Consider the following 15,283-nt stretch of genomic DNA (forward strand, 5'->3'; position numbering starts at 1 on the left):
TTGGTTTCGAATTGAGTTTTCCTCCGGGAAAAAAAACTCATGTCTCTTTGACTCATTTCAAAAATTTGAATTAGAACTGTTTCCAGGGTTGAGTTGTGATAAATCTCACATTTGAATTCAAGTTGGTGATTTAAAATTCGAATTTGTGCAAATTTCGAAAATACAAATTTGAATTTACCATTAAATCTGCCCCTTTATGTGTGTTTTTTCTGTAACATTTATTTGTAATAGAGGTTAAAAAGCTTGGATGGGAAGAGAACCGCCGAAAGCCTTTTATAAAACATTGGAGAACATAAAAAACAATAAAATATAGAGACACAATCTTTATATTTGTCCTGGCTACTAATACATTTCATAATGTTTTGTTCTTTTGCCAGAATTGCAAAAGGTTATCAGACGTCACCTGACCTGCGCTTAACCTGGTTGCAGAATATGGCAGGAAAACACTCAGAAAGGATCAATCACGCGGAGTCGGCTCAGTGCCTAGTTCACTCAGCAGCTCTTGTGGCTGAATATTTAAGTATGCTAGAGGATCGCAAGTACCTTCCTGTAGGCTGTGTTACCTTTCAGGTATTTATCATTGGCAATTATAAGCAGTCTTTTAGATTGTAAGCTTCTGATGATAGACTGGCCACAAGGCCATCCCTTCAAGTTATTTTTACACAAATCCTCTTCATGCCTCTGAGAGGGCTTGAAGAGGATTATGGTCAGGGTAAGATCTTAAGTAACTTGTCCGCAAACATTGTCGTAGATTGCAAATACGTTTTTTTCCCCCCCTTTTTATTAAGGAATAGCTATCCTAAGAGTACTTACATTTTATTTCTAAAGCCTGTGGGATAAAAGAAAACCACTACCCCAGACTAACAAGAGTTAAGCTACAAAATAGAACATAAAAACCAATTGGATTTTGACTTAAATAGCAGAAATTGATTTTAGGTTTAATAATTAGGTCTAGTATTGACTTTTTAACGAATGCTTAAATCTCATTCAGGTATAAAATCAGTGTTAAGTTGTATTGACATTTTTTTCCCTCAGAATATTTCATCTAATGTGTTGGAAGAGTCTGCAGTGTCAGATGATGTGGTATCCCCAGATGAAGAAGGCATTTGCTCAGGAAAATATTTTACAGAGGCTGGTTTGGTGGGACTTCTAGAGCAAGCAGCTGCCTCCTTCTCAATGGTAAGAATCTTCACATTTTACATTTATTTCTTGTATTAGTATGCAAATAAAAGTTTATAGAAAATTTGTGAAATAGTTTCTCTACAAAGTTTTCTCTACGGTAGTTAGCACTTTCTGGGGCTAACCGGGGTTAGGGAAAGAAATATTTGGGGCGTCGGTGACAGAAATTAGACAGTTGCAGAAAGTGAAATCATCATAAATAACCAATTGATTTATTATTTCTGTTGTTTTTAAAAAATATGGCACCTTTCATCCAGAAAAAAAGTGCTTCTTGACTCCCTGCATGTACTGCTGTATGTTTTTCAGGCTGGTATGTACGAAGCAGTTAATGAAGTCTACAAAGTGCTTATACCCATACATGAGGCCAACAGAGACGCTAAGAAGCTCGCCACAATTCATGGAAAACTCCAGGAAGCATTTAGTAAAGTAGTCCATCAGGTAAAATCTACACATGTCTATTGTTCTAGTGTTTTTGCAAGGTCCATACTGAAGTAAATAGACATATATCTATTTTTGTTGGCTTGAGTTCTCCAGTTGTTCCCAAGTTGTCTTTCTCAAAAGCAACATGTTGTGGACACCATTACATATATATTTGTTTCCAAGCCTTGCCGATAAGTGTTTGCATATCATTGGGGCAGACTAGCAGAAAACAGCCTAAACACAGATTAATTTTTCTGCTTTATTAACCTCATATTGCAATAAAGAATGCCTATTAACATGTTTAGTGACAAAGCGTAAGCCATTTCATCTCTTTGATCAAGACCAGTGGCATCCAACCTGTTTTCATCCAGGCTTCAATGCAGAGCAAATGCAGCACCCACACCGTATATATTTAAATAATCACTACCAAAATGTAAAAAAAACCTAAGTTGTCTACAGTTGCTATTGTTATATGTTTTTTAAAACTGCCTTGAAAAAAAAAAAACATTTCTAACAATAACAATTGTAATCAATGTTTTCTATAAGAAACATAAAGTAAAATCTTTTGGATTCCTATATCAGAGCAGGAGAAGAAGAAGTAGCAAAACAATGCAAGGCCTGCAATGAAATAACTTGGGCCTTACTTTATTTGCAAGGAAGCTTGTAGGAGGAGGCACAGCAGGTTAGGCTGGAGTATTACTTATATATATATATATATATATATATATATATATATATATATATATATATATATATATATATATATATATATATATATATATATATATATATATATATATATATATATGTATCACACCAGCCTGGCTTGACATACAGAAGCGACTCTCCTCTTCGCTGTTTGAGAGTCGTGAGTTAAAAGTAGCTCAGAGCTGGGAGTGACTTTGCAAAACTTTTTTACTTATTATTTACAATTTTAATGGAGGTGAGTGCGGTAGAATGCAGTGTTACTCAAGCTGTGGGGTCTGCCGTTCTTAGCTGCTGAGGGCCTGGTAGAATCCATGCCCCCAAACATGGTAGCTGCTGCTTCATAGGGTAAAGTGTCAGTCTCCCATTCATGTGCACCAACACAAGGTCTGCATTCCAGACATTTTGCTTACAGTTATTTATTTATTCTGTCAGAGAAATTCAGAGTTGTAAAATCAGAGGTGATAATTCATCTATGCTAATCAGATTTCTTGCCGGCTGGCTAGTTCATAGCAACGTCTTGTTTGGTTTCTCTTTCATTAACATTGACAACTATGTTTATGCATTTACTCAGGTTTGCTGTCTCTTGTCAGAAATGCCATTAATGTATGTGGTTGGTTTTGTCTAGAAACATTTCTATCTGTGCTCTTACTTGACCATATTTGGCACTCATCAAATCTCAGCATTATTGTTTCTTTTCTGAGCTGATATCTCCCGTGACACTTTTTTTTTTTTTTTTTGCCTTTTATTACACAGAGTACTGGCTGGGAGGTAGGTAACATTTCAGTCAGTAAAGAACTGAACTTCATTTGCTTTGCCCACATGTGCTAGCTGTGGGAGATCTGTCTGCTGTGACCTGAATCCATTAACCAAACGATTGTCATATATATTTATACATACACATACCTTTGGTCATGGTGAAATTAAATGTGACATTAGAAGGTAGTGCATGACTTGAACACGTTACACTAATAAAGTTTGCTGAATGACACTTTCATCATCAGTGTGTTGTTTGTTTCAAACGTTTTTCTTTCCATCAGTGTCTGTTTCATCTTTTTACCCCAAAATAAGGGGTCGATTTAGAGAACTTTCATCTTCGAGCTGATTGGTGGAGACACAAGAAAGAAAAAACCTAAATCCTAAATAAGATTTTTCTTTTTAATAACGTATATATATTTTTGTAGAATGAAAATATTGAATGGTATTGCTTTTTCAGTCTGGTGATAAGCAGATTTCAGAAGAGCAAATTTCAAGTTTCCAACTGTTTGATGTGATTTGTCTCACAGGCTTTGATTTCTGCCGCTTGCTGTGAAGTGCTTTTCGTCCATAGCTCCAAACTGTCAGAGAATATTGAGTTGGGGGTTATAGTACCGCCAAACCATTAAATTGCAAATGTCAAGCCACTGTTACATAAAAGTTAAAACAAAAATATTACATTGGTTTTGAATTTTCTTGTGAGCCACATGATATCAATTCATACTATGCATAGTGCTTAAGGATGCTGTTCACATAAGTATTATAAATATTGTACAAAGACCATGTCTGTTATACAGTTTATGCTAAATCGACCCCTAAAGTGGATTTTTGTATCAAATACAATCTTATCTTCCTTCAGTCAAGTTTGCATGGTAACACATCAATCCATCCACTCCATCCTTTCTGTCCTTCTTCATCCGCATGCCTTTCTCCACCATTACTAACAGCCAAAACTTTGTTCCCATTGCATGTTAGTCTCCCACCTCTTTACCCATTTCTTACATATTAACTGCCTGGTTGCCACTGTTGGCACCAGAGTGGTTAATTAGTGCATTATGTTGATTGCATTTGTATGCTGCCAATTGCTTATTTGTTTTTGGAATTTCCCTAATTAAAATACTTTCTGTTTTCTCCTCTCCCTGGTTGCTGACCCTCCTCCCCACTTTTATTCTTGTCTGTTTTGGTAAGTTCTACTTTGTGGATTTTTTTTTCTTTAATTTCCTGGACCAAAAAGAAAAAAGTTTTGACCTTTGCATTGCCAGCTTAAGTAATTGGAAAGTGTCTTAGTCCAAACAAAAACAGGAACGTATTAAAAAAATGTTTTTTTTTCCCGAAAATTATCAATTTTTGCAATCTGTATTTCATGTTAATTAACAGTTTGCCTTAATGGTGATAAATTACTTAGTTGGCATTTTACCCTTTTGTGCTTGGAATGGAATGTGATATTTATCCCAATAATTTTAAAAGGTGTTTACCATGTACAGGTATGGGACCTGTTATCCAGAATGCTCGGGACCTGGGGTTTTCCGGATAACGGATCTTTCCTTAATTTCGATCTTCATGCCTTAAGTCTACTAGAAATTCATTTAAAAATGAAATAAACCCAACAGGCTGGTTTTACTTCCAATAAGGATTAATTATATCTTAGTTGGGATCAAGTACAAGATACTGTTTTATTATTACAGAGAAAAAGGAAATCATTTTAAAAATTTGGATTATTTGAATAAAATGGAGTCTATGGGAGACAGCCATTCCGTAATTCGGAGCTTTCTGGATATCGGGTTTCCATATAAGGGATCCTATACCTGTATAATAATCATGATTCATGGTGGCTGTGCTCTCTGCTGTTTCACTGGTTCTGATTATGGGCTATATGGTGCAATGCCTTCTATATTCAGCTATTCTATTATTTTTTTACAAAATAATAGCAACATTCTTTTAGTGACCTCTATTACCCTTTCTGCTACCATGCAACTATCTTTTTACATATGTAGGTATAGAATCTATTCTCCAGAATGCTTGGGATCTGGGGTTTTCTGGAAGTTAATCTCCATACCTCAAAGGAGAAACAAACCCCTTATTAAAAAAAAACCCTACCCCACATATACCCCCCTCCCCCCAGCCTAGCTGCTACCCCAAGCAAATGCCCCTAACTTTTTACTTACCCATCAGTGCAGATTCAGGGATCGGACTTCACGGCAGCCATCTTCTAGGCCCTTGTTTCTTCTTCTGGCCCCTTCGACAATTTCCATCAATTTTCGGTGCATGCGCAGTTTTCGAGAGCCGGGAAATTGCTCCAACTGCACATGAGCCGTCACAACGGTCTCATTCTCAGATTACAGAAGACCTGGGATATGGCTGCCGTAAACTGCGATCCCTGAATCTGCACAAAGAGTAAGTAAAAAGTAAGGGAAATTTGCCCGGGGTAGCAGCTAGGTTGGGAAGGAGGAGGGAGGGGGTCTATGTGGGCTAGGGGGGTAGAGTTTTTTTTAATAAGTGGTTGGACTATGAAGATTTTCATTCATCCAGGTCATAGTATATCTAGTATAGGTCAATCTAAAAACAACTGGACTTGCTGAGTAATCAATGAAGACCTGTCTGCTACATACAATGCTGTTCTAACATCTGTACCCTGGCGGATTCAGAACACTTCACACATCCATTCATGCAACTCTCACAAGCCATTCATATGCCGAGAACTTCCCACACCAGTCAGTTGAACTGAAGAAGCTGCTCGGATGAGTAGTGAAACGTCTTCATTGATTACACAGCAAGTCCAGTTTTTTTTAGATTGACCTATACTAGATAATAAGTGGTTTGTTTCTCCTTTAAGTCTAGTAAAAGTCATTTTGACTTTAATTAAGTTCAATAGGATTGTTTTGCCACCAATATGGATACTTGCAGCTTATTTTCTGTCAAGTACAAGGTACTGTCATTATTACAGTAAAACAATGTAATTATTGGCTTAAAATGGAGTCTATGGGAGATGGTCTTCCTGTAATTTGCAACTTTCTGGATAGCACCTCTCCTGTAACTGTATATGTATTTTACTAGATCCTATATACTCATGAAGCAGTTATCTCATGTAAAAATATGTTGATTTTTTCATTCTTGTTACAAAGCAGTTCTGTACAGTTTTCCTTCATTAGCCAGCTCTGAATTTTGGGGGGGGGGGTGGGATGATAAAGTCTTGATAAAGTTAGGGACTTACCCTGACACAATCAACACAGATTTTATTCATTAATAAGTTAAATGATGTAAGGGAATAGACTAGGAATTTAAACTGTCAGTGGGAATTTAACATTCAAGAAAAATAAAAAAACATTGTACTACTGTCTTCAAGGTCCCTGTCGATTATAAGCTAGTGTCCAATCACTGTACTTTTATTAGTTTTAATCTTTTGACAAAAAGGTCCTGGCAAGTGTGATTATATAAACATCACAAGGGCTCATTTATAAGTGAATTTGCAACGCACACAATCTGCTGGCTTCTTAATGCCATTTACAAAAATATTTGTGCCCATGCCCATTCTCTTCAACTTGCACGGCCCATGGATGCAAGAGAGTACTAGAATTAGTTCTTGCACCTTCCCTAAGCAATTAAGATGCACTTGGTAAACCATACACTAAAGTTCTTTTTGGCACTGCATGCTGAAAGTGATGCACTTCATTCACACACTAAGAAAATCAGTACTGCAATTTTCCAGTGTCGCATGAAAGTTGCAGCACACGGTATTACACTATTACTATATAAAATATTACAATGGAATTGTAGGAAAGAATGTTGCAAACACACACACACACACTCTGTTCTGCCAGTGATCTGTCTCAGTGTTGGTATCTTTATAACCAATGCAGTTGCCTTACATTACATATGAAACTAAGTGTATGTATATGCTATATTCTCTTCCATAGTTGTGTGCATAGGCCAAATAAATCTATAATGTGTCTGCTGTATTCTAATGTATGTGTTCCCTTATACATAGGATGGAAAGAGAATGTTTGGGACCTACTTTCGGGTTGGTTTCTATGGGACAAAGTTTGGAGACTTAGATGAGCAAGAGTTTGTGTATAAAGAACCAGCAATTACAAAACTAGCAGAAATTTCCCATCGGCTAGAGGTAAGAGTCCTGTTTACTTTTTTAAACTTCTGTCAGATTTTTCACTAGGGAATGGGTTCAAAGTCATTACCGATAAAGATAAAGCATTTTTGTTTGTGTATATTTAATATAGGTGTTGCAAAACTGTAGCAGAAGCAAGATTGCTTGTATTAGTATTTGTTTTTGTGGTACTGTATGTAATGCATTTCTTACTGAAAATGGCACCAAAAAATGTCGCATTTAAGCAAATCTTCAGCACTGCTCAATATGTTGGCTCTCTAAACATACATGTTAATAATACAATCTTAGTCTCATAAAGAATTATTACATTGTTCTATTTAAATCTTTGTCCTGTTTTATGCAAAATTATTTTTGCCAGTTAGCCATGGTTTTTTATTAAATCCCCCACCCAATGCTCAAGCCAGTGTTTCAGTGCAAACTGAAGGACTCCATATGGCAATATGTTTTAAATGTTTTGTTTAGTTATTTTCAGTTTGTATCATGTCCTCATATATATTTATTTATTTATATATATATATATATATATATATATATATATATATATATATATCTATCTGTATATATCTGTATATATGCAAAACAGAAAAAAAATGTTTTTCCTTTATTTTCTTAGGGCTTTTATGGAGAACGCTTTGGAGAAGATGTTCTTGAAGTTATTAAAGATTCCAATCCAGTTGATAAATGTAAATTAGATCCTAATAAGGTAACTACACAGATTCGTTTGTCTTTGAAATGTACCCTTTTTAATGCATGCAGTCACATACCTTCATAAAGAACAAGCCTTCCAAGATATTCATGTTTTGTTAAAACGGCTAAGGAATCCATTATTCAGCAACTGAATTACAGAAAGGCCGTCTCCCATAGACTCCATTTTATCCAAATAATTAAAATTTTTAAAAATGATTTGCCTTTTCTCAACAATAATAATAAAACAGTACCTTGTACTTGATCCCAACTAAAATATAAGTGATTCGTATTGGGTGCAAAACCAGCCTATTGGGTTTATTTTATGTTTAACTGATTTATTATTAGACTTAAGATATGAAGATCCAAATTACAGAAAGACGTTATCCAGAAAACCCCAGGTCTGGAGCATACTGGATAACAGGTTCCATTCCTGAAGGGGGGGGGAGGGGGGGGGGGGTGTGTGTGTGTGTGTGTGTGTGTGTGTGTGTGTGTGTGTGTGTGTGTGTGTGTGTGTGTGTGTGTGTGTGTGTGTGTGTGTGTGTGTGTGTGTGTGTGTGTGTGTGTGTGTTTTCTTTCCCTGACGAAGGAACCGAAACGTAGGATCACAATAAACCGTATGGTTTCACTTTATTGGATCGTTTGATTTTTGCCTGTGAGTGCCGTCATTTCTGCATTGACTATATATATATGTGTGTGTATATATATATATATATATATATATATGTGTATATATATATGTGTGTGTGTGTATGTATATATATATATATACACATACATACATACATACATACATACATTTCCTGTGTAAATGCCCGGGTGCCAACAAATATGTAATGGTATATCTGCAGGAATACAGAACCCTGTTCTTTGTTCTGTATTCTCCTGACGAAGATCCCTGTGGGGGATCGAAACGCACTCTCAGGACTTATCTCAAAGATATAAATGCTTTATTCAGAAAATAATGTTTCGGCTGCAACTCAGCCTTTGTCAAACCAACTCAGCCTTTGTTAAAGCATTTATATCTTTGAGATAAGTCTGAGAGTGTGGCTTCTTCGGTGGAGGATTGTATGCAAGATTTGATGCGTGCACCCAGGCAATGTATACTGATTTATCGCGAGTGCTGTGATAGATATATATATATATATATATATATATATATATATATATATATATAGATATAGATATATATATATATATATATTGCCGTTTTACACACACTTTAAAGTAAAGTATGTTGAAGACTCATATGAACAAAATAATTTCTGATATACAGTGTGTTTCTGGAAATTACACATAGGGGCCGATTCATGAAGCTCGAGTGAAGGATTCGAATGAAAAAAATTCGAATTTCGAAGTATTTTTTTGGTACTTCGACCATCGAATTGGTTAAATTCGTTCGAATTCGAACGAAATCGAACGAAATCGAACGAATCGAACGAAAAATCGTTCGACTATTCGACCATTCGATAGTCGAAGTACTTCCCCTTTAAAAAAACTTCGACCCTCTACTTCGGCAGGTAAAACCTACCGAAGTCAATGTTAGCCTATGGGGAAGGTCCCCATAAGCTTGCCTGTGATTTTTTGATCGAAGGATTTTCCTTCGATCGTTGGATTAAAATCCTTTGAATCGTTCGATTCGAAGGATTTAATCGTTCGATCGAACGAAAAATCCGATCGATCGCAGGATTAGCGCTAAATCCTTCGACTTCGATATTCGAAGTCGAAGGATTTCAATTCGAGGGTCGAATTTCGAAGTATTTTTAACTTCGAAATTCGACCCTTAATGAATCTGCCCCATAATCTATGTAAACTAAATGTGCATATTATGTAATAAGAGATATGGAGTTGTGACTTTCATAGATCTTATTTGCTGTGTGTTGTTTTGAGCATCCCAGTTGACTAACAAGATCACTTGGCATGCATAATGAAAAATTTGAAAATTAGCAAAATCCCCCCATAACTGCCTGCCATCACTCCCCTCCACTCTCCCTCCCTGCACTGTGCATTAGTCAAAAAGAAGCCCCATAAAAAAAAGCCTGACCCTAAAATGCAGAGCAGCGGAGTTCCCGGGCACTATCTTTTGACTCTACATATTTTTCCGTGTCTCTCCGTCAACACAAAGCCTGCGAGAGCATGTGCAGTTGGGCCTAGTTAGTAATCAACTTCAACTGTGCATGCTCCCATAGGCTTGGTGTCCATGTTGAGTCTGGAATAGAATGCAAACGGGCAGAAAATGGTGCCCTGAAACTCTGCTGCAATGCTCTGCATTTTATTTTTAATGGGGAGGTTTAGTTCTCCTATAATGAGATTATTAAATTAATGATTTTTTTGCTTTAGAAAAACAAGTTGTGTCAGTTACTGATTAGTTGATGCTTTCCTTTAGGCCTTCATTCAGATAACCTATGTAGAACCTTATTTTGACACCTATGAAATGAAGGACAGGATTACATACTTTGACAAAAATTATAACCTGCGACGATTCATGTATTGCACCCCATTCACACTGGACGGGAGAGCCCATGGTGAACTTCATGAACAGTTCAAGAGAAAGACCATCCTAACTACCTCACACGCATTCCCGTATATTAAAACCAGAATAAACGTCATCCATAAGGAGGAGGTGAGTCAGCTCCAGTGCTGTTTTTATTTGGGAGTTTGGTGAGAAGGGACAGGTAAGGGATTATTGTAATGCAGACCATTTTAAATATTTGCAAATGTGCCCACATTAATATGGCACTTCATTTTACATGGTATTGCCCCGGCATAATCTAGTAGAGCTGAGTTGATTTCATGATGTAAGGAGTGCAGCAGCTAAAATCTTATATAACTGACTAATGAGATATAGTCAAGCCCACAGAAGGGATTTAAAATGCACCAGACCAGCAAGTTTGCTCTATCCAACAGCTCTTTTTTGGCTGCATACTGCAATTCTGCATGTCATATACAACTGAGGGCAGCTCTAACCTGCTTAGCTATGCTTCTTTTTTAATTGAAGTTTGTATCTGTTCAACTATTTTTGCTAATAAATGTCCTGTTTGCAAAAAAAAAAATAAAGGTTTGCAATGTATACTCCTGTAATTAACAATACATGCCTTTTGATCCCACAGTTTATTGTGCATTGTGTAAATGTGCACACAGATTTTACAGCTGCAGAGTAACTGCATATAAAACATTTTCAGTTTTTGGTGAAATTGGTAATGTACCTATGTTTATGATTATGTTTGGCATCCACACAAATGCTTATATGTTAAAAGCAAGTCCTTTATTCGAAATGATGCCTAAAATCATATTTCAGGGCACTGAGGTTTTTATACGTAGCATATCAAGTCCTGGACAATATGACTCGAGAGAGATGTATTTGTGCACATTCAACATCTCACAAATGTATAATGATGGCATACAGTCCATATGAAATGGCCTAATGTTTCCTGCAGATCATTTTAACTCCTATAGAAGTCGCCATAGAGGACATGCAGAAAAAGACTCAGGAGCTGGCATTTGCAACTCACCAGGATCCAGCTGACCCAAAAATGCTTCAAATGGTACTACAGGGTTCAGTGGGCACAACAGTGAATCAGGTTTGTCATTGTCAAGTGTGAATTGTTCTGGAATTTACAATGGAATCAAAATGTGTAACTTTAGGTGGCTGTCCGAGGAAATGTTGTGTATATTATGTGGCAATGTTACCCAAGCTAAGCTTCACAATGCAATAAATAAATAAAACAAATAGTGTTTTGTTCAGCAATTCAGTGCAGAAACCTGGGCATTGAAGCCAATAACCTATATGACAGCAGTGTCTGGCACAAAAAAGAACATTTCAGAGTCATTTGAGTACCCATTATGTCTGGTCAACAGACAGCTTTTCGACTGCTCTAAGTTCCTCCCACATTCCAAAAACCTAAGGCAGCTTGATTGGCACGTGGTAACACTGACCCTAGTGTGTGTGAATGTCCTAGTTACATTAGATTGTAAGCACCAATGACGAATGATGAACAATCTCTGTAGAAGGTTTGCAGAAATATGCCGCCAATATATGAATAACAGAGAAATAATAGACTATTAAAATGAATGTACTTTTCTTCTAGGGCCCGCTGGAAGTTGCACAGGTGTTCCTCTCAGAAATCCCAAATGACCCAAAACTGTTTCGGCATCACAATAAGCTACGACTTTGTTTCAAAGACTTTACAAAAAGGTAAGATCACTCTTTGCTGCTGCTTATTATCTGTTGATTTAGAAAAACAACTAGTGAGTGGGTTTGGAAGAGAAAAGAGAGAGCTGGGTAAATTTAAACGCAGCTGGAAGCAATATAGAACTTGTGTAAGGAGTAAAACTGAATTAAAGGAAGTTTATTAAAATAAGTCCTATGAATGTGTTACTGCTTCAGTGCTACCCATACTTTGCATTGTTCATTGTCATGAGAGTCACAAAATGCCAACTAGATAGTCGATGGTTTCCCTGTGATATTCTAAGATGGGGCTTTGTCTGCAGCTTATCTTAAACTTCCCTGGATCTAAACCCAGGTTTTATCCATGCCCTCAATATACCCAGGCCACTCCCTATTTGCCTAGATCATGCCCACTTCCACCCCAGACCAGACGCCTGCTCCAAGCCTGCAATAAATAAGGGTTACTCCTGAAATATCCATGATGGTTGTCAGGTTTGTTTCTGTAAAATAGTTGCCCCTACAAATTAAAAACAGCAGCTATAGTTCTTCAAGTATGCTTTGGTGAAATAATAACCTTGTAGTTTACATAGATGTCTGTTCAGTTACTTTGTAGAAAAGTATATGAGCAGTGGTGTAACTATAGTGCGCTGGGCCCCACTGCAAAAAAATCTTCAGAAGGGCCCTGCGCACTCTGATCCCATCCTTCCGCCCAGGGTCGGACTGGGGGGGTCAGGGCCCACCAGGGCTGCCACATCAGGGCCTCGCAACCCCCTAAGGGCCCCCTCCTCAGGCACAGGCCCCCTCCCCAGTAATCTCACCTCTGCCCACTCCCTGCCCTCGGCACGCTCATTTGTGGGCGGGGCATGAGGCAGAGCCGAGCAACCAGGCAGAGTGGAGGGGGGAGGTCTCACTCTTTGGAACGGGTCTTGCCCGGCCGGGCCCACAAGGGCTGGGGCCCACCGTGTTTTTTCCCGGCGTCCCGCTGGTCCAGTACAAGACTTTTCCTTCCCACTTCCCATCCTGCCTCCACCCTGCCCACACCCCACCTCCGCCCACTCCCATTCGACTTGCGTCCCAGGTAAGAGCGCGGCTAGGTAGGAGGCGGGGTTTATTAGCTTTTGAGGAAACAGAACCCACAGTCTGGTCCCCCTTGTTCCCTTCTACCTCTATAGTTATGCCACTGGATATGAGTGAGATAAAAATATACAGTGTTACTCATTAGCAATTTTAGATGAGTTGTGTTGGTAGGCATACATATACATACATAGGAATGGAAAAGTAGACTGACTGTTTAGGGGAAAAGAAAGTTGAAGATCATACCAAGCTTTGTGTGGCAGGTGTGAAGATGCACTACGGAAAAACAAGAGCCTAATCGGACCAGACCAAAAGGAATACCAGCGGGAACTGGAGAGGAACTACCATCGTCTGAAAGAATCCCTTCAACCTCTTATCAATAGAAAGATTCCTCAGTTATACAAGACTGTTTTGCCAGTTACCTGCCACAGGTAAACAAATTACTGCTGATCATTTATTCCATATTTGAATACATTTAAAATTAGCAGAGCTGCATAAAGTATTCATTGTTGTTTGACCAAACCAGGCTTGGAATTACAATGGTAATTTGGTAATATATTATCTGTGATTATGGATGTGTGGGGCAATCTATCTCTATGGCCTCATGGTACATATGTTGAACAAGGGGATATACTCCCCCCCCCCCCCAATATGCAAGAAAACTTTATCCCCTTACTTTACAGTAACATCAAATTTAAACTGTGTTACTTTGATACAGATATTTCATGGATTCCTTAAGAATAGGGTTGCAGTCTGTTTTAAACCAGAAAGCCAGTCGGTTTACACATGTTGTTCAATAGAGCAAATTTCACCGCATTGAGCAGGGTGTGATGTCATAACAACATCCTCAAACAACTTTATGTCACAAGCCCATCCCTGATGTCAAGACAAGGCCTGTGCCTTTTACAGTAGGGTGGCCACTCTACTTCAGACTGGTTCGAGCACTTGATAAAGGGGGTTGATCCCCTGAAACGTTGTGCAGAGATCCAAATAAAATATGTGTGTGTCATCTGAATCTTCTTGGTTACTGCTGGTTCCACTTTTAAAATATGTAGACTGTTGGAGTTAAAGCCATAACTGAATTGGTAGCATATTCCAGGGACGCTATAGAGGGCTACTCTTCAGTGGACAAATGGTTATTGCTTTGTGTTACCTTATCTTCGGGTTGTTTATTATTATTTCTATATTCACATTCAGTTCCATAATTGGTAAGTGTAATGGTGCTTATATTATCCATATCTTCTGTGCAGGGATTCTTTCAGCAGAATGAGTCTCCGGAAAATGGACCTCTGAACAGAGCGGTACTGTTGAACCAGTGACGAGGAACATGACTAGTTTGTGAAATGAAAGCTGGCTTTGCTTCAGGACAAGTCACAGTTAACTCAGCATGAAGTATTATAGACAATATGGCCATTCATTTTCACAGGAACACTTTTGGTCAGTTTTGACTCGCTAAATTGTGTTACTTTGTGTCTGCCTTTTTTTTTTTTGTACTGTGACACAGAGGTACAAGAACATTGTTTTATCACTTATTTATGCAAGGTTAACATGTATTTAGTTATTAATTTATATTCAAGACATTTCATTTTTTATGTTTGTTTTAAGGTACTGTCCATTCTGTGCAGATTTGCCAAATATGTGGCGTAAAAATACAATTTTTGGTCACAAGATAAACCAAGGGATATGAGTGTTGACAGATTTTTAATGTGGAAGAAAGTTGCATGGAATGTCTGTTCTTTGGTCAAAGCCACGTGCAATTTATAAACCATGACAAACTGTTTTTTCTTTTTATGTGTTAAGTCAATTACAGTCAATAACAGACCCCAGTGCAACTATTATATGTAGGCTGAAATGTATATATATGTATTCATTTTCATGAATAATATTACAATGTAGGAAAAATAAAAAGGTACTTTTCAACATTATGGATGGTGCATCTTTTACATAGTATTTCAGGTTTAAAAAGTTGCAGTTGTTATGCTCTAAGGGTGCATTCACAAATCCCTGTCCAAAAAATAGACCTGCGACTGCTCGTTGAATAAAAAGGGGCAGGGGAAGGCACCCCATACCTTGCAAGTCATTTTTAGGCACAACCTTCATCAGGGGCCTTCTGTGTGAATGTTTGATCTAGCACTCCCTGCAAAGAGCAGGGAGTGCGAGCTGAGGGTGCCACTATA

The 15,283-nt window shown here is 37.8% G+C and overlaps 1 protein-coding gene across 17 annotated transcripts in view; it reads left to right on the forward strand.

Moving 5' to 3' along the window:
- The window catches only part of dock7.S (dedicator of cytokinesis 7 S homeolog), an 81,409-nt gene extending 66,378 nt beyond the window's left edge, over positions 1-15,031 (forward strand). For 11 of the 17 annotated variants that reach the window (XM_041561364.1, XM_041561368.1, XM_041561366.1 and 8 more), the window contains 11 exons: positions 378-570; positions 1,036-1,179; positions 1,486-1,617; positions 3,061-3,075; positions 7,055-7,180; positions 7,794-7,883; positions 10,251-10,487; positions 11,302-11,445; positions 11,953-12,059; positions 13,370-13,537; positions 14,357-15,031. In XM_041561364.1, the coding sequence (XP_041417298.1) occupies positions 378-570; positions 1,036-1,179; positions 1,486-1,617; positions 3,061-3,075; positions 7,055-7,180; positions 7,794-7,883; positions 10,251-10,487; positions 11,302-11,445; positions 11,953-12,059; positions 13,370-13,537; positions 14,357-14,399 (1,399 nt within the window). In that variant the 3' untranslated portion in view covers positions 14,400-15,031. Of the gene's footprint in view, positions 1-377; positions 571-1,035; positions 1,180-1,485; positions 1,618-3,060; positions 3,076-7,045; positions 7,181-7,793; positions 7,884-10,250; positions 10,488-11,301; positions 11,446-11,952; positions 12,060-13,369; positions 13,538-14,356 lie in introns of all 17 variants that reach the window. The other 6 variants (XM_041561365.1, XM_041561369.1, XM_041561378.1 and 3 more) reach the window with 2 other exon arrangements.
- The last annotated feature ends 252 nt before the right edge of the window (positions 15,032-15,283 follow it).

The sequence above is a fragment of the Xenopus laevis genome, chromosome 4S, assembly GCF_017654675.1.
Source record: "Xenopus laevis strain J_2021 chromosome 4S, Xenopus_laevis_v10.1, whole genome shotgun sequence".
Taxonomy (NCBI): Eukaryota; Metazoa; Chordata; class Amphibia; order Anura; family Pipidae; genus Xenopus; species Xenopus laevis.